General features: G+C 40.1%; 2 protein-coding genes across 3 annotated transcripts; one reads left to right on the plus strand and one right to left on the minus strand.

The window, feature by feature from the left end:
- Nucleotides 1-582: 582 nt before the first annotated feature.
- On the plus strand, nt 583-5,745 carry LOC111227685 (Krueppel-like factor 10). Its single transcript, XM_022753318.1, has 4 exons — nt 583-667; nt 2,510-2,740; nt 3,427-4,399; nt 4,609-5,745. The coding sequence occupies exons 2-4, from the start codon at nt 2,519-2,521 to the stop codon at nt 4,878-4,880; spliced, it is 1,467 nt and encodes a 488-aa protein (XP_022609039.1). The 5' UTR covers nt 583-667; nt 2,510-2,518; the 3' UTR covers nt 4,881-5,745.
- Nucleotides 5,746-5,764: 19 nt separating this feature from the next.
- azin1 (antizyme inhibitor 1) lies at nt 5,765-14,769 on the minus strand. Of its 2 annotated transcripts, none has more exons than XM_022753320.1 (12): nt 14,547-14,769; nt 12,840-12,961; nt 11,448-11,658; nt 11,102-11,275; nt 10,492-10,664; nt 10,077-10,211; nt 9,247-9,328; nt 8,986-9,060; nt 8,602-8,767; nt 7,693-7,808; nt 7,184-7,401; nt 5,765-7,078 (listed from the first exon to the last, which is right to left on the minus strand). In XM_022753320.1, exons 3-12 carry the CDS (start codon nt 11,547-11,549, stop codon nt 6,964-6,966), a joined length of 1,356 nt encoding a protein of 451 aa, XP_022609041.1. In that variant the 5' UTR covers nt 11,550-11,658; nt 12,840-12,961; nt 14,547-14,769; the 3' UTR covers nt 5,765-6,963. The 2 variants fall into 2 exon arrangements, with proteins under 2 accessions (XP_022609041.1, XP_022609040.1); XM_022753319.1 differs by lacking the exon at nt 14,547-14,769 and adding an exon at nt 13,667-13,869.
- Nucleotides 14,770-19,443: the final 4,674 nt, after the last annotated feature.

Below are 19,443 nucleotides of genomic sequence, written 5' to 3' on the forward strand. Positions count from 1 at the left end.
TCACAATGAGTTCACAACCTGATATAAGACCAACAACAAAAAAAATTGGAAAATTTGTAATTATTATTATTATTATTATTATTATTATTATATAATATTATTATAAAAGCTCTATTTCAAAGACGTGTTAAGAACCTACACCTTGGTGTGACAGATGATCACAGAGCATCTGTTTTTTAAATTTCATCTCTCCAAAATATGATTAGTCATAATAGAAGGTGTGTGTCTGTTCTGGCTGATGGAGAGGGCGAAAAGACTCATCCAAGAAGGTGGTCTGTGTGTGTGTGTGTGTGTGTGTGTGTGTGTGTGTGTGTGTATTGGGGTGGGGTGGGTGTGTGAGGAAGGTAACTGAGTGTAGACAAGAATGTTTTTCACACGCCCGTGCTGTTGTGTACCACGCTGTCTGCACGGCGCCGTCAGCCGCCGATCACGCACCGAGTCCCTCTCTTATTGGTCGGTGTGTAACACACCTTTGCGTGGTATTGGCCGACACGTTAACCCACGCCCCCCGTTTCCCCACCGCGTTTGAAACGATGAATGGGGACTTGGCTGAGGAGAAGAGTGGGAAACACACAATTTTAGTTTGAAGTGTTCACACAAGACGTGAGGACGAGTTGTCAACGGTTAAACCGGAGCCCTGAACACTTCACACAGATTTACAGAGGCTGTAAGTAGATTGTTTTCATTTCTTCAACGTCATACATTTCATTTTGTATGATATTACTCTGATTTTCTTTCTTGAAGTGCTTTATTAAAGTTATGTGAGAATATACAACAACAACAATAACATCCTGACAGTGCAATTTTGATTTATAACGATGGTTGTCAAACGTTATATAACCAAGTTTATCGACATCATATCACATTAATTTACCTCCAGCTTCACTAGTGATGGTTGTTGAGGACTGTGATGATCGCTGTGTGCTAGGCAGGTCAGGGAGGGGTTAGGTGTTGTGTGGCTGTTTGTGTAAGCAGCACAGTTGGCGCTTTTGTCCCCTGTGGAAGTAGGTGAAAGGGCCCCAGTGCTGCAGAACAGCAGCTGATCATGCTCACCTCACATGCTCCTTTACATATTCTCTATATTGATGAATGGCAAAAATCAATAGGCTTTAAAACACTGATTGAATGTTGCTCAGATGCTGTATGTCTACTCACATTATATATGGATAATTGTCATTACATTGCATTAGGAAAGTATTCAGGCCCCTCGCTTTTTGCACATTTTGTTATGTTGCAGCCTCATGCTAAAATTAATTAAAAAAACATTGATAAAAGTATTTGAACCCTCTGTTACACCATTTGAAATTAAGCTCAGGTGCCCCCATTTCTCTTGATCATCTTTGAGATGTTTCTACACCTTGACAGGAGTCCACCTGTCGTGAATTCAGCTGATTTAACATGATTTGGAAAGGCACCTGTCTATATAAGGTCTCACAGCTGACAATGCATACCAGAGCAAAAAACAAGCCGTGAGGAGGAAGGAACTGCCTGCAGAGCTCAGAGACAGGATAGATCTCTTATGAAGGCCCTTCTCTGAGATCCTGTGTGGAGATGGGAGAAACTTGCAGGACCACCATCACTACAACACTCCACCAATCTGTGCTTTATGGCAGAGTGCCCAGACAGAAACCTCTCTTCAGTGAGAGTTTGCAAAAAAGTACCTAAAGCACGTGAGTCAATCAGACTGAGAGACACAAGATCCTCCTGTCTGATGAAACCAAGTTTGAAGTGTTTGTCATGTCTGGAGGAAACCTGACATTACGATTAGAGTTGATTGTCCTTCTTGAAGTTTCTCCACACAGGATCTCTGGAGTTCAGCCAGAGTGACCTTCGAGTTCTTGGTCACCTCCCTTACCAAGGCCCCTCTGTCCTCATTGCTCAGTTTGTCTGGGCGGCCAGTTCTAGGAAGAGTCCTGGTTGTTCCAAACATCTTCCATGTAAAAATGATGGAGGCCACTGTGTTCTTGGAACCTTGAATGCAGCATCTTTTTTTTTTTGCCTTCCTCATATCTGTGCCTCAATACAATCCTGTCTCTGAGCTCTGCAGGCAGTTCCTTCCTCTTCCTGACTTGCTTTTTGCTCTGATATTCATTGTCAGCTGTGAGACCTTACATACAGAGGTGTGTGCCTTTCCAAAGACTGTCCGATCAGCCTGACCACAGGTGGACTCTCAAATATGATAAAGAGAAAACGGAGGCACTTGAGCTAAATTTGTGTCATAGCAATGCATCTAAATACTCATGTCAATGTGATATTTCAGTTCTTCCTTTTTAATAAATTTGCAAAAATGTCTAAAATTCTATTTTCACTTTGTCATTATGGGGTAGTGTGGATTGATGAGGGGGAAAAAAATGTCTGAATATTTAATGTCTGAACTGTAAATCCTTAAATCCAACACAGTGACAATGTGTTTATTTAAGAAAAGTTCATTCCAGGACTATATTGTGCGATGTATTGAAAACTGAAACTCCATAGTCCTGACTTGTGCTCATTTTTGCTCTTGTGCTAGACTTACAACATGGACATTGAGGAGCACCACTCAGACGTCCAGAGAGGATTACAGCCTGCTCAAATGGGTGCAGGTGACATGGAGGCTGTGGAGGCCCTGATGTCCATGACTAAGCACTGGAAAACCAGGAGCTTCAGGCTCAGACACTTCAGACCCCTGACTCCGTCCTCAGACTGCTCAGAGGACGACTCTGCCCCCCTTGCATCTGCTGTGCTACAGGATTCTCCTCTCGTAAGTGAACCACATGGACTAAGATAGTTTTTTTTTTTTTTTTTTTTAAACCTGGTCTAGAAGATGGATTTTAGCGCAACATTATTTTGTAGTGTTGTCTATGCCAGTGGTTCCCAACCTTTTCCAACTCGGGGGCCCACTTGAAAATCTCAAAAATGTTGGCAGCCCATATCCAGCCCCATAGTGATACAGAGGCCAGATATGTTCTCAGGGCACCTTTTGATACTTGAGTTTTTGCCATGGATGTAATCTTTCAGCGTGAAATCAGACTGAGATAGCAAGCGGTCCAGCCGGCAACAACATAAAGTTCTTATCATCGGCTTATCACAGTGATAGGCCTTAATATGAGAAAAAAAAACAATGACAGGAGTTTTTAAACATCTTTAATATTCTTTAAAGATCATTTTGTTTACTTAAAACAATTAAAAACATTATACATTATTATATTATTACATTATATTTGTTTTTTTCTTTTCACCAAAATGATACTGTTTTGCAAATTATTACAGCCCACCAATGCACTCCAGCCCACAGGTTGGGAACCACTGGTCTATGCTATGCTACTAGCTATGAAGGCAATATGATAATGGTGTCTTTTTTTTTTTAGCAGTGATGTAAAAGAAGATACATATTTTACAAGCTTGAGTTAATCAATAAGAATATTAACAACCTTCCTTTCCTCTCAGTGTATGACACCACCATACAGCCCACCCCACTGTGAGGACACACATCCAGCCTCAGCAGCAACATTGCATCAACTTGCTGTAGCTGGAAGTCCAGCCTGGCAGACGGCAGAGGAGACTCATCTGCACACACACACTGCTGCTTCTCAGCAGAGGTTCCAGTGCACCAGCGTGATCCGCCACACTGCAGACGGCCAGCACTGCTGCTGTGACGTCCATCCTGTCTCAAAGAGAGACAGACTCACTCAAGTTCACACAAAAGACTCTAAAAGAGATTTGAACTTTGAGGATGGGCTGCACACCAGAGACTCTGAGATGGTTGTTATAATGCAGTCTGACTCTAGGGATGCCACGCCACAGAAACCTTTAACTGCGACTTTGCCAAATGTTCTTAAGGACAGTCAGACCCAGATGAGACTTTCAGCCCCAGTTGATAAATCAGACACACCTCAGTCTGTCTCCTCTGTCCCAGCTGGTGTTAATGGAGTTTCTCCTGTGCCTGTCTACTGCCAAATTCTTCCCGTCTCTTCTCCTTCCACCAGTGTTGTGCAAAAGCCTGTCACAGCCTTTGAGAGTCATCGGCAACACCCACTACCCACCGCATCAGCAGTTACAACTGTGCACACACAACAACAGCCCATCCAACAACAACATGCGCTATTGCAACCACAAACCCAAGCAGCGTCTTCTGCCCAGGTCTTCCTCCTTGGGGGTCAGGTTGCAAAAGGCCCCCTAATGCTTCTCGTCTCTCAGCCGGCTGTTCCTACTCTGTACGTTCAGCCCGCGCTGGTGACACCTGGTGGCACCAAGTTACCAGCCATCGCCCCCGCACCTGGTCATACTCCGTTGGAGCAAAGGCAAAGCTCACTGCAGCCAGAGGTGTCCCGTGTACGCAGTCATGTTTGTCCCCGTGAGGACTGCAGCAAGACCTACTTCAAGAGCTCCCACCTCAAGGCCCACATGAGGACGCACACAGGTAAGAGATGACGGATATGAATTCAAACTGTACTGTACTTGTAGTATCAAGAAAGTATATCAATTTTAATTACTTAACTCAGTCAAATGTCAGCATCCTGTGCAGACAATGAATTGAAAGAAGTAAAAAAAAATAGCCATGAAAAACAATGAGACACAAGAAAGTCCTCAAAATCCTTAATTTTCACTCCTCTGTCTGTGTTGCATCAGGTGAGAAGCCCTTCAAATGTAAGTGGGAGGGCTGCGAGAGGCGGTTCGCTCGCTCCGATGAGCTGTCTCGCCACCGACGAACCCACACGGGAGAGAAAAAGTTTGTCTGCCCCGTGTGCCACAGCCGCTTCATGCGTAGCGACCACCTGGCCAAGCACGCCCGGAGACACCTGGCAATGAGGAGGATGCCCTGCTGGACGTTGGGGGTCACCCAGCCTGTCGACCTCGCTGCTTCCACAACACTCAGTCTCCCCTCATCAAACTCTCTCTGACGGATCCAAGCGAGACACCAAAGTAAAAACTGTGAAACTGAACGTGGCTGTGTCTCCCAGCACAGAGGATCGTGTGCCTGATTCGTACACCTGTCGGCTCAACAGTGCTAAACCTAAAAGCAAATAAAATTGCATGTGAAGTCTTTGCTGCTTTGCTGTTGTTTAATAATTATAGTTGAACAAGAACGAGGTGATGACACTGTAAACAGACATTGACTTGACTTCCAACTACCGTATTGCCTTAAACTGAGCAATTACACTGAAAGTATCAAATATACAGTATTTTGTAATTTTCATAACACTTTTACAAATCCTGCTAAATGCATTTACCTTTCAGTGATATTTGACCAAAGAATGTTGCCTGTTTTTTCTTTTGAGCCATATGAAAATTTATTTGTTCTACAACAATTTTGCACAAATGTTTTTTTCTTGGATGAAAATTAGAAGTCTTTATTAAACCAGAACACACGTTTACAGATGTTCAGATGTGTCCAGATGTTTTACTCCAGTTACACCTCGAATTACAGTGTTATCTGTATCTGGATAGGGAAACATTTGTGTTAATGTCGTGTAAATGCAAAGGCTCGGATCGGATGGCATTACTCAAATAACGCATCCAGAAAGAAACATATTTCACATGCACTGACACTGCAGACTTAGAATAACTCATGTTGTTCAGTAGTTCAATGGTTCTGATCCCTGTACATTTAGCTCCTCAAACCAAATCCCTTTTAGCCTGTGGTCACATATCCAGGATGAAAATTGGATTACTAAACTATTTGACAGAGGCTTATCAAATATTTAGCTGTGTCTGTACAACAGCAGCAGGGTTTCACTATGTACATTTATGGTGTGTTTATAATAATAAAACACAGACCCAGTGATTCACAGTCCAGTCAGTGAGGTGTTTATTACTGTTGATGTTGACAAGCACAGCTACAAGTTAATAAAAGGCAAACGCCCAATAATTCATCATGCCTTAGACACAGATTGGTAGACAACTTCACAGATATGATACACACGTTGCAAGTACGCTTGCAGAGTCAGAAAATTTTGGAATATTTTTTCAACATAAATGTTGAAAAAATATAATTAAATATGACAGAAATAGTAAAAAAAAAAAAAAAAAAAAGGTTCTAGCATTTTAAATGATGCTTTCTGAAAAAGAAAAAAAAAATCCATGTCAGCTGATTCATTATCCATCAACACTTCCCATGTTCCATCTGAAGCACATGCTGTCTAATAAACCTGCATCACTATGTTGTAACATAGGAGTTACCTGCCGGTCCTTCACTATTCTGGGAGTGAGCTACTCAGCATTTTAGAAAAACACAAACACCAGTTTACCGGTGAACACTGAGCCATTATATTTCTAACCACACCAGATCAGACGGCACTTATCATTTTATCCGGAGAGGGTTTCATGGTGACACTGCACATTGATCACACTGGCTTCATTCACTGCATCAAACAGATGAGTAAATGCACATGCATGTGCAGCAACGTAGTGCTGCAAGCCTCCAGTTTAAAACACTTAGAAAGACAACAACAGTTTCAAAGAAATAATGGAATCAAGCTTTTATCACACAAAATAAACTTTACAACCAATTAAAATAATAAAAACACATCTTTGAGGCAAAGCACCCCATAAGGTCTCAGAACTGTGTTTCTGTTTAAATACACTGCTTCACTCTGGGATACATATCTTACTTTACAAGACTGGCAGCAGCAATGGAGATAGAGATAATACATTTGTCAAATATAATTATTTAAAGTCATAATATATCTACTGTACGAGTGTAAACTGTAGTGCCATGGGATGCCCAAAGCAAAGGGAAGAATGCATCTGTCTTTCTGGAGTCATCCATTTTGTTTCATCCTAATTAACAGCTACTTGGGGTTTCCAGGTCTAATCACATAATACACTATGCATTGGGGTTTGTGAGATGAATTCAATCTGGTCCCAGAAATTTCAAGCTCTATCTGTACTGTTGGTTCAGTTCATCCCAGTGGAATGTAGACCAGGGGAGGCTAGCAGCAGAAACCAGTGAGGGCAGTTAAAGCCTTCCTGGTCTGATGATTGCTAAGCTGGGACAGAGAGTGCAGCCTCTGTTTGGCAGGAATTGAGGAAATAAGGGACCAATGAGAAGTTCTTCAGTGTAGCCTCGTGGCTGACACCAGTGTCCTGCATCTCAAACCTGGTGACGGGAAAAAAACCTGAGTCAACTGCACGTATGCACAAGAAACAATGTTTCTTTTAAATGATTAACTTTGCGATGCACACGAATGTCACCTGTCCTTACCAGTCTCTGGAGAATATGACATAGTATACAGGGGGCGGGGGTGAGTCAGTGGCGGTGCAGAGTGGCTGACCCAGACTGTAGGCTCCAGCATGGCTGAACATGAGCCAGTCTCCGATGTTGAGCTCGGGTAACAAACAGTGCTCCACTACCTGGTCCAGGTCATCCCCAGAGGGGCCCCACAGGCTGCTGCTGAACACGGGAGCATCCAGGGATGTGTTCTGATAACACACAAAGAAGAGATAACCTGTTTGTACATGTATCACAACAATTGTTTTTCAGTAAACTAAGGTGAGTTGTGTTTTAGGAACCGAAAAGGGCCCACTGATTTTCACCATTTTAAAGCCACTTTATACAAGAAATATCATGTTCATCATCTTGATGATTGATTGATTTAAGGTTTGGTCTATAAGCAAGCTTTGTTTTTATTGTCATGTTTACACAAATAAAAGTTGAATAAATGGATGAACAATGGCTACGTCTTCCATCACCAGAGAATGTTTTAGACTTACCTTGTGAACAGATGGAGCAGCAATCAGTGTTTCAGACAGTTTGCTGGCAAATGATCCGTACACTCCCTCGTTCATGTAGTACTGGAACTCTGGCTCATCGTTGGGAGAGGGATCATCTGTTCAGAGAGATGGTGCACAACATCTATTAGAGTGTAATAGATTTATTTTTAAACTTGTTTATATTCAACAGCCGCAACAGCGTGGTATTATTTACACCTTGTGTGTGTGTGTGTGTGTGTGTGTGTGTGTGTGTGTGTGTGTGTGTGTGTGTGTGTGTGTCTCATCATGCCAAAATCTGGTCCTGGAGACAGACTGTTCAGACTGTGGCAGGAACGAGCAGAGAGGCAGTTTTACTTTGGCAGGTGTTTGTGTGTCTGTGACAGAATTTTGTCACCACGATAGCTTCACAACCAAGCAAGATACAACCACAAAACTTTACAGGTGTGTAGTTGAGATCACAATGAAGGCTGGGTTCATAGATCGGACCAGGAGGATCAACATGTTGATGGGCATCGCGGCTGGTGTGATCCCATTACAACATGGTCTCTAGTGTGTTTCATTTTACAGTTTGTGATTCACACGTTCGTATAGTTCTCTTTGGCACAGAAGCTGGGTTGACTCCACATAAAACATAGAGACATAATGCTCATTGTTTTTCAGTGAATGAGCCTTTGAAAGTGAATATCAGGGGGCGTTGTGTAGCGTAGTGGTCTAAGCAGGCGCCCCATGTGCAGAGGCTACAGTTCTCGCTGCAGTCGGCCCCGGTTCGAGTCCCGCATTGGACGGCCTTTGCTGCATGTCATTCCCCCTCTCTCTGCCTCCCCATTTCCTGTCTCTGCACTATCAATAAAGGCATAAAAAGCCCAAAAAATATTTGAAAAAAAAAGAAGTGAATGTCAGGCCACTGACCGTGTGCCTGGTCTTGGCGATCTCGTGCCACCACCTCCTTGGAGATGACGTTAACGGCCAGGGTGAAAGCAGAGGACACAAAGAAGCTGCCAGGCTCAGCAATGAGGGAAACCCCAGTAGAAGGAGGGAAGTACAGGTCCACCATAGACATGACTGCACTATTGATCTGCAAAAAAGATGACAGATGTAAAAAGTAGGAACCAAAATGGGTAGAATGTGATTCAAATGCAGCAAGTGACACGGTGGTGTCCACTTCAAACATGGACAAAGTGTATAGGCAAATCCTTATCACAGCACATTTCTCTACCAGTGTGTTGTTTATAAACCCACTGATAATGTGTTTTTAATCATTGTTATGTGAAGAGCAGAGAGAAATACACTGACCAGCTCCAGCTGAGTCTCAGAGCCACTGAAGCCGCCTCCAATGTCCAGGATTTTCATGTTAAAGCCAATTTCCTCCTGAGGAAGACAAAGGCTTGTAAATGTGTAACCAAAACGCAAGTGATTACCAAAGCAATCACTGGAAGCACTGGAGCAATCACAAAGTGTCCAAAAGTCAACAGTGTGTGATGTAAGGTAATGGAAATGGTAGTCAGTGAACTGAACTGTGTAACTAGCTACATAACAATATTTAAGATTACTCACTCCCATATCAAAGACACAGCGCGCGTCTGAGATGGCATGAACATACACCTGGTCATCTTCACAGGAGCTGGAGATGTGAGACCTGTGGATGAGGGTTAAATGGTCAGTTTAACACCTGAACAAGAAGCTACATTTTATCCTGTAGTAAATTGGTTGGTAAATTATTCCATTTTCTTAATGGTTTTTAATTCATATATATCATTTATGCATTTTTAATTTGTGTCTAATGTTTTATTTTTACACTAACCACATAGTTTTTGTGGTTGCAACTTCCTTGATAATTCATGCTTTGTGCAGCACATTGTGCTTCCACCTGGAATGAAATGCACTGTATAAATAAAAGTTTTGCTTGCTTGCTTGTTGGTTAATTCCAGAGAGAGTTGCTGTGGTCTTTGTACTCAATCTATACTTTACTTTTCTTCAATCTGCTTTATAAACAGCAGGGTTCCCACACGTTCTTGAACATGATATTAAAGGACTTTTCAAGGACTTTCCAGGCCCAATTCCCTAAATTTCAAGGCCCCAACACGTTATAGTTTGAGACATGGATAAAGATTAATTATGTTACAACACTAAGAATTTATATAATGAGAACTAGCAGGCTATACAGAAGGTCTCTTGCACACATGCAGACAGCAGCATGTAGTCTTTTTACAGGCCATTAAGTAAAAAGAAAAATGAAAAAAAACAAAACTTTCTAATTTTGTACTTTTGTCTATTTATGTCTATTTTCAAAAACGTTCAAGGCCTTGATTTTTTTTTCACAAACTTTCAATGATACCAAGCACCCATGGGAACCCTGTACCACAGTGCATTTCTGCAGGCCTCACCTGACCCCCACAACCTGCACACCCAGTTCCTTCGCTCTCTCCAGCAGGTGCCTGCAGTCCTTCAGGGAGCAGCCGAACGTCATGCTGATCTCATCGTCTGGACTAGATGCTTCTGTTGATACCTGCAGCAGCAGCCTGAATTAACACAGTAAACAAAGAGCAAACACAAAGGACCTTGGTAACTGTTTTGTTGAGAGAGAAAATACTCCAGATGAGTTATAGTAAGAAGCGAGCACTGAATCATAAAATTTCTGCTGCCATGCAACTTGATTTGATATAGGCAGTTTTGTTTCTCATATGAAACATGTGAGATGCTGTAACAAACGAAAAGTAAGTAAGAACTGATAACAAAGCCAATCATTAAGTCATATGTTCACTGGCAGTGGGACTAATACTAAAACAAACAAGCACTTACTTAGCATTGGGGTGGCAGCGAGAAATCTTGCGTAGCTCTGCTTCATTATCACACACCAGAAGGTCAATGCCATTCTTTGCAGCATATTTAATCTGGGAGACCTGTTTGCAAACACCACTGTAGATGATATCTTCAGAGGGAATACCATGGCTCTGCACCAGCTCAAGTTCAGACTGACATACAAAGAGGCAAAGACAGAAAAGTAGTCCATTAATACACAGTATGTGGGTTAGTGAACAGACATTTCAATATCATGTCTGTCCTGCATGTCTAAACAAAATAGATGATAAACAGTGTTTAAAAGATGAGCACTGAGGTACACTGACCACTTGGTGGTGCCTTTATAACTATTCTACAGCTTGTGGACCAGGTGTTGTGCAATATTATTCTGCACTATTATACTCACTAAGAAGGGTGGTATATAATGGTCCCAATTTAGGACCCTGTAAAATAAGGGTAGTAAAGTCCTTTAAAACATTTGTTAACTGAGCAATTTTCTGCTAAGAATCCAAGACTGTGCAGCCTAAACAATGCATACTGCAATTCTGACCATTGTTTGTGGAGAAACCTGAACTGACAACAGTGATGTAATGTGTTTGTGAGACAGTACCTTGTTGGTGCATATGAATCCAGTGCCAAGAGCAGCAAGAACTTCAATAACAGCTGGACTGCTGTTGCATCTGACAGTGTAGTAGGGTCGAATTCGGGCCATGTGTGTTCGCCAGCGAACATGTTGCCTCATTATGACCCCCAGGTCTGCTACAAAGAATGCATTCTTCTCAGACTGAGGAAGAAGGAAACATACATTTGTATGAGTCACACAAACATACACCCTGCAAGCATTTTGCAACATGTGTCTGTATATAACATTACCACATATAAGGAACAATACAACAAAATACAACAGAAAATGTGTATGTGTTAAATGTACATGTTGCTACAGTGAGACTCCTTACCAGAGTTTGTTCATAAATGTGGTTATCAATCACGTCACAGAGCGCTGTGCCTCCCTCCAGTAGGCCAACAGAATACTGTGGTTCATCAGCAATACCTTTCATCCTCTCAACCGTTTTCCTCTAATCCGACAGGCATAAAGAATGTGGCTAATCTGAAGTGGTCTTGTTCACTCACTCTCGAGCCCCTGGGGTCCTAGACTTTTGCAACAAACTGTACAAGAAAAGGACAAAAATCAACATGAGATATGTAGTTCAATAAGCACAACAATTCAGCCATGTTTGGACAGCGCATATTTATTTATGTTGTCCAATTCTCATTTATTCATTAGCTGGAAGCTAAACCTCCCCAATCAAACAAGTGATTTTCAGTGAGCATCCAATCAGAGCACAGAACAGGTTTCATGTTATGGCACAGCTTTGTGGAAGAGGCCTATTCTTCTGAAAAGCCACTGTGAAAACACAGAGTCTGGGGCACAGGGTTCATTTACTTTACCATCAATTACTCCCAACAAACACCATTAATCCCTGAGCTGGTGACCCGTAAAGGTTCTTTTTGATGGCATTAAGCAAGGTACAATACTGTCTGCGTCCGTGTCACAACTTCACTTTCAATAATGTTGCACATACGTCAGAGATGCACAGCAGTGACTGGACCAGATCTGGAATGACTGTGGTTTTTGGAGGTTAAATGGGGAGACTAAACAATGTGCCTAGAAAGACTGCTGTGTGGTAGACTACTATGACAAGGCTGATACAAACAAATGAATAGAGAGAAGGACAAGGGTGAAATTGCACTGCCTCCTTGATTTCATTGTGAAAGACAATTAAATTACAGCGATTACAGAAGAAAATGTGAGGGCTTTAATTATCAACTTCACTGCTGAAACATATGTTATATTAGGTTGGGAGATGGCTCAACCCTATCATCTCTTTAAAAATCAAACATTTATGTAACTTGGAAAATGCTTAACTCACTCATACCACAACCCCCATGAAAGACGTGATGACGTCAATGGGCACATAAATGTAAACTTCACATATTAGCAGGATTAATACCTATAACCAATCGATTCTCCTTTACTGCAGCTAAATCATAGCAAGAGAAAAACAAATGCAGATAAAAGTCAGTGCAGAACACAGTGTCCTGTTATTTTAATAGAAGTGCTGGAAATAGATCTGAAATGTTAGATCTAAAATAACTATAGCCTGTTTGTGATTTATCTGGGACATGCTATTTATTAATATACCCATTTATTACCTCTGTCAAGAGTTTCTGTGAAGCCATCTCTCACAATACATTTATGATAATACTCTCTATGTTTCTGCTATGAGAATACCCACAATGCAATCAAGAAGATACATTAATTCTTCAATTCACACCTAATTACTCACATGGATAAGTCCTGAGATGAACTCGTCCACTATCAGCTAGGATCCCAAGGTGGCTCGGCGTTGAAGTCAAATGACTCTCGGTATAGAGCTGCCCCTAAATCCTCTGGATAGTTGTTGTACACCTGCAAAGAGACACATGAGGACAGGGCACATAGGAATCAGTCACTGACAGGGAAACAACTCTGACGAGGACAGCAACTGTTTCTCCGCTGACAAATGCTCCAGTCTACCTTAACATTTAAAAATTGTACAATCAAACGTGTTAAATGGTAAAGGAATAACTATGTGGTCAGGGTTAGCATGGGAGTTGCACATTGGTATAGACAAAGTATTTTTTATGGTTTACTTTGTATGTGGTGCATTTTTACTGTTTGTTTTTTTTAAAGTTCGAAATGTTATTATTTTGCACTCTGATCCATGGTTCATTGAATTGAAATGATGCAATCATGACCAGCAGATTCTTTTTCACGTTACGGTAAACAGCATTTGCACACTCTTCTCCGACGCGAAAAGCCTAATACCACACTGCCTGTTATCAACTCAAACTCATATTCAACATGTCTGACTTAAGTTACCTTACTTTCTATTGTAACAGGTCGTTTGCATTCATTGGTAACGTTAAGATTAGCGTTAGCCCGCTACCTAGCGACACACAATGTAAATATTGTTGTACGGGAATCTGTTACTCATATTTCAATAATAATATTAGTGACTGTTAGGTTGTCTTTAATTTATTATAGCCAGCTCTTAAGGTTTACGCTACGGTACCCTGTTAATTTGACATGCTAATTAGCAAGCTAACAACGCGGTTAGCTAACGTTACTTACGTCTGCTGAAAACCCAAAAGAGGGGACAGAACGCTTTTTCTTTTTCGGCGGAATTTTTAAAGAGTGATGGGGTTACAAAAAGAGAAAAGGATAACTGCCATGGATGTGGTGGATTAGGTCAACTTTTTGTTTGGGTGCTAGCTACTACGGATCATTTACAACGACGGAGCGAACGGCAACAGCAGTGGTCGAGAGAGCGGTTAGGAACGACAGACAAACAGTAGAGTCAAGTACAACAAAATTAACAGTGACACATCCGGTTAAAGTGTCAAAATAAAATCCATATCAATAAACATATGGCAATGTTTTTTGAGTAATGAAAAATATTGATGTGGAAATATTTCTGCAAAATATCTACTCCATCAAATTGTTTTTTCAGGATTATTTTTCACCGTTATTATAACTAAAGTATTAAAAATTATGTGAACAATTTCCCGGTCTGATTCTACTTAAATATGGAGAGTTTGATACATCTCAAATGGGCGGAGTTTAGAACTGTCAAAATCAAAGACAATGACCTCAGTTGGGATAATAGATGACATGTGGAGCATGTATTAACGAAGCCATAAATTACCATAGCAATAATCCCCAAATCCAAATCGCAATAATAATTGTAACAATAATAATAGCCTAGTTTAAATACATAATTTTGTGTATGTAGATGAGTATGCTATTTTCTACTTCTTTTGCTTTACACTTTACACTACACTACTCCATATTCTATGTTTATCTTTTTTATTTTTTTACGACAGTTTATTCAAGAAACAGTCAAATTAAACAGTATTTTCACCAACACAATCACACCTTGGTTGACTAAATCTACATCTATAATAACCTTTTTAAACATTTAATAGGCCAGTGTCAAATTTCTCAACATTACCTGTGTTATGTCTTCATTGTGTTTCCCATGGCTCAGTAAAAAGGACAAAATGCTGTCCAATAAAGTTTGCAAAATTTTCCTTTTTTATCTGTTGCCAAGATCAACAGTTGCAAAACTTAATTTCCATGAGCAATGAGTAGATGGATGCATGTATTTTGTCTTCAAGTTCAAACTCAAGCTGGATTTCCCCGTCCCTTTGCCTTTGTTGTTGTGACTTTGAGAAGTTGTGCCTGCCTCTGAAAATGCAGGGTCTGGGGCAGTGTTTTTTTCAAGGAGATACATTTGCATGTCTCCCTCCTCGACAGTGGAGGAGGAGGGTGCCAAGGAGAGCTACTGTCAACTAAACAGAAGGGAAACGTTTTCCCTGGGGTTATTTATGACTCCATATCAATATTGACATCACCCTGGTATTAAGAGACCAACATACCAAATATCCAAATATCAGATATTATTAAAATATCCACATGCCTAATTGTACATTTAAGGATTTGAAAGCCTTTATGGCACATTTTCCACTGGCGACAATATCATTTCTCTATGGATTTTTTTTAGAATTATTGGGAAATAAATTTATGAAAGTATGGAGTTTGCCTTTGGGATTTGTGTTTGTTCTAACAATCCACCTATGTCTCTATCCTGGTGTCAAAGTCCATTTTAAGGTCTTTGTCTACTCAATTTTCCCTTAGTTCATTATTTTCAAGGAAATGTTACAGATTGACAGGGACACACAGTCCAGACATTATTAACAAAAAAAATCCTGCATCATGTTTGGAACACACATAAGAACAATTATTTTCTCACTTCTAAATTTTGTGCAGTGTGAGACTTTCTAGGATTCAAGAAACATTTTTTATCACCCAGTCCATACAGATCCCTATTATTTTGTGGAGATTACATGTTAACAGAGCAAGATCTCCTAAATCTTTAGCACACTGAGGGATCCACATCATACAACAGTGCATGCTGTGTTGTTTTTGTGTTGCTGACCGGTACTGTTGTGAATTCACATAACTGTGAAATTCTTCAGACTGTTAGATGAGCTTTGAGTGCTCCTCAGGGAAAAATAAACAATAGCAGCATTTGTTTCGCCAATAAAATTAATGCTTAGAGTCCATTGTAAAGGCTGGAGAGGCTGCGTCTTTTCCTCAGAATGCAACACAAAAGCTGTTCCGTGTTTTGTGCATGTTTTCTCCAACACTAAATGAGCCTATGTATATATAAGTCTAATCACACATAGCATCTAAAGTGGCTTCCAGTAAAGCACAATGTTTGATTTCCATTGTTTGGATCATAATAGCCATCGCAGCTACTGGGTATGCGACAGCGAGACATGTGTACCACCCACTGTGAGGGCAAATACTCCAGTGGCTGCATTGTGCAGCAGGAATTCTTATTTGCAAACATAGCAGGCAGATTACATCAACACACAGATTTAGACAGACCCAGCTCAGATTAACCCTCACTGACCAAAAGTCTCCAGTCAAAAACAACAACATTGTCCCAAAGCAAGAAATAAAACACCTTCAACAAATTGATTACCCTCTATATTTTGCAGCATAAAATCTATGTTATTAACAAAACTTAGTCAAGACAAGACATCTGTAAACCTGCAGCATCTCTCCTTGTTTGAATGAGTGACTCATTAAACCCACCATGAATTGGTCTTACGCAACAGTCTCTAGTGTTGTAAGTGTTGTTAAGTCACTCAGCAGTGGTTTCAACTCTTTTTGCCAAAGAATGTTGCTTCGTGAAAGGAACTCCAAACAAACTTTTCCACACACTGATCTGAATGTTAAGCAGGACGATATAAAGCAACTGTCTGCAGGAATCCACACAGAAATATGTCCCTGTATCAAGAATGATGTTGCCATACATGTCACCTACAAGGGGATATATGTGGATATATGGAATACCCATTGTGAAATAATATATAAAAAATATCTATGATGAATTTTTATATGGTATAACATGTTGCAAGCACATAACGATATAGAGTAGTATATTTAATTTATGGCTTTATGCAAGTTTATTAAAACAACATAAATATGAAAATTTTATATGCTTATATATGTTTTTCTTTTCTCATTAATTTTAAACATGTCTATCTTCCCATTCTGGGAAAGTGGTCTGAGACTTTTGGAATCCACTGTATATAATATCAACATATACTGACAGGCTTTGGGATGGATATATATTTATGTAACATGTCTACGATATAAGCATACATACATAAACATACATATTTGTATGGGCTAGACATATATGTCATTATATGAAAATGAAAGGTTTCATATATCACTGTTTCTTTATTTTATATGTATATACCTTTCATATATGGAAATTCTACATTTAATGGAAATTCAGTGTGACCTTCTGTGAATATAGGAATGAAACTGTATATTTTCATATATTTGAATTATTATAATTGAATACCAATGTCAAACAGACTGTTATGATTTGAAATGTGTTGATCCACTGGCATGAAACATGTATATCCTATATTCAAGCTTTGACCTACCTATCTAACTTGTAATATTATGTGTTATGTTGTAATGGTTGCGCTTCCACTATATAAAGACTAAACTAAACTAAGCTAAGCTAAGCTAAGCTAAGCTAAGCTAAGCTAAGCTAAGCTAAATTAAACTAAACTAAACTAAAATGAACTAAAATGAACTAAATACAGTGTTTTGGTTCTATATATACCATCTGAAATGAACTTCTTTGGAACTTTTTTTTTTTTTTATCTCTGGGCTTTCCCACTTCATGTAATTTTCAACAATAGTGTCACATGGTGGAGAGATACAGGGAGATATACCATGATGGTCAAACAATAACACAGTCTAAAAAATTATGCACTTTTCACCCTCATTTCCTTTCCGCCAAGATAGCCAGAATAATTCATTATAATAAGTTCATAACATAACTCAGTGTCAGTGGCTGAGATCATTACATGTGTTAACGTGGTTTATTGTAAAAGTACAATGCAGAGTACAATATTTGACAAGTAAATGATGTTTAAGAATGTCTTGAGTGGTGTGTCTGCATGTGTGTCTACATGTGTGTGTGCAGACAAGCACTTGCACAGATGTAGCCAACATACTGCATGTGTATCCTACACACTGCATCCTGTGTTTCCCTATTCACATATACACACTAGCCGGTATTTAGGCTTTGTGTGTGTGTGTGTGTGTGTGTGTGTGTGTGTATGTGTGTGTGTGTGTGTGTGTGTGTGTGTGTGTGCATTTGTGCATATATGGAAGCAGTAGGTCACCACAGTCCAAGTCAACTAAGTGCAGGTCATATAAAGATTGAGCAGGTGATGTGCGGTGAGACAATGTATACAAAGCATTTAAAGACCTTAATTCCTGGAACACACAAGTGATTCAACAACAAACTTAGTAGTTAGTGCTAAAAGAAAAACAGGGAGTATTTTCTAAGAAGTGGAGGAATATTCATAATATCAGTTTAACTGTTTGTTAGCTATTTTAAAGCTTTTATTTTATTCTAATGCTTTAACACTTTCAGGCCTTATTCAGTAACTATGGACACAACTTTGAGACAAATCACAGGAGATGTGCATGAGAAGCTGAAATGGTTGGGGAGTCCATGTAAGGACAGAGTGTTGAGCTGTGTGTGAGAGAGGGAATAGTATTTAGCCTATAAATAGTTATTTCTCTATTCAGTCCTATTTATTGTTAAAACAACATTTTGTCTTTATTGAACCTGAAGATTTTACACACCAGGCTCAACAGTAGCTTGCGCTCTGCAGACTGACTGATTGTGGCGTGTGTGTGCGTCCTGATAACATCCCGGCAGACTGGCCTCAAGCCAGTCATGGGCAAACTCACCCTGCCGTTTGATGTCGAGGGTTGGCTCCAGGCAGACCAAGCATTGTGTCCTAAACAATGAACCCCAGACCCACTGAACTATAAACATGTCCCTTTGGGGGCGTTTTCCTAAGATTCTGTACAGGAGACACCCAAAGTCAGGAAACCTGACCCAGCTTTTCCAAATTTAGTAACTCTAAAGTTGCACATGCTGCTGACTTGGCATCCAAGATTGTCTGTGTCCTTCTCTAATAAGGTAATAATGTCCTAGGAATGTTGACTAGGGCTCAAGTCTGGGGTGGAGGTCTATAATTCAGGATATTTGTTGAAATTCCATATCAAAAATGAAAAACAATTCCATCACCTAAATTAACTTTTGTTAAATTGACTGTGGCATGGAAATGTCAGCCCCATTCTACAGAATAAAGTCAGTATTCATGGCTGTCCTTGCGCTTTGCACTGTTGCATAACAGCAGTACAATCTAGTTATGGCTGCTGGAGTGTTGTTGAGGCTCCCCTTTATCTGGAGGCTTCTGCCCTATATGTTGGCAAGTCTCTGCCCCAGGGTAATGTCCTTAAACCTGAATGTTGATGATGTACAGAATCACAATGTAATTTTTGTCAAACTTTCCTCTATAAAACTATAATTTGTTTAATTTAATTTATTTTCTTTGTTGCTGTTTTATCCTTTTGTAACGCACTTTGTGACTTTATTAGGAAAAGTGCTGTATAAATAAAACTTATACTTATACTACTAGTTATACTAATTATAATTATTATTGCCATTCTATCAAGAATTTTGTGATACTCATGTTCTGTACACATGACATCTATTGCATGTCTGTGTCCTGGAAGAGGGATCCCTCCTCTGTTGCTCCTCCTGAAGTTTATTCCATTTATCCACGTTAAAGGTTTGTTTGCTGAGTATTTCCTTTTCCGGTGGTCTAAGAAGAGAGGTAAAGTTGTAATTGGTGGTACTTAAAACTGACTTGACTTGCCGACTGGCGCTGCAGTACTCACTGTCCACCAACTATGGCCGCTGCTGAGTCTCCTCAGTGAGTGGAGACAGT

Source organism: Seriola dumerili, unplaced genomic scaffold (assembly GCF_002260705.1).
Source record: "Seriola dumerili isolate Sdu_G_001 unplaced genomic scaffold, Sdu_1.0 BDQW01000191.1, whole genome shotgun sequence".
NCBI lineage: Eukaryota > Metazoa > Chordata > Actinopteri > Carangiformes > Carangidae > Seriola > Seriola dumerili.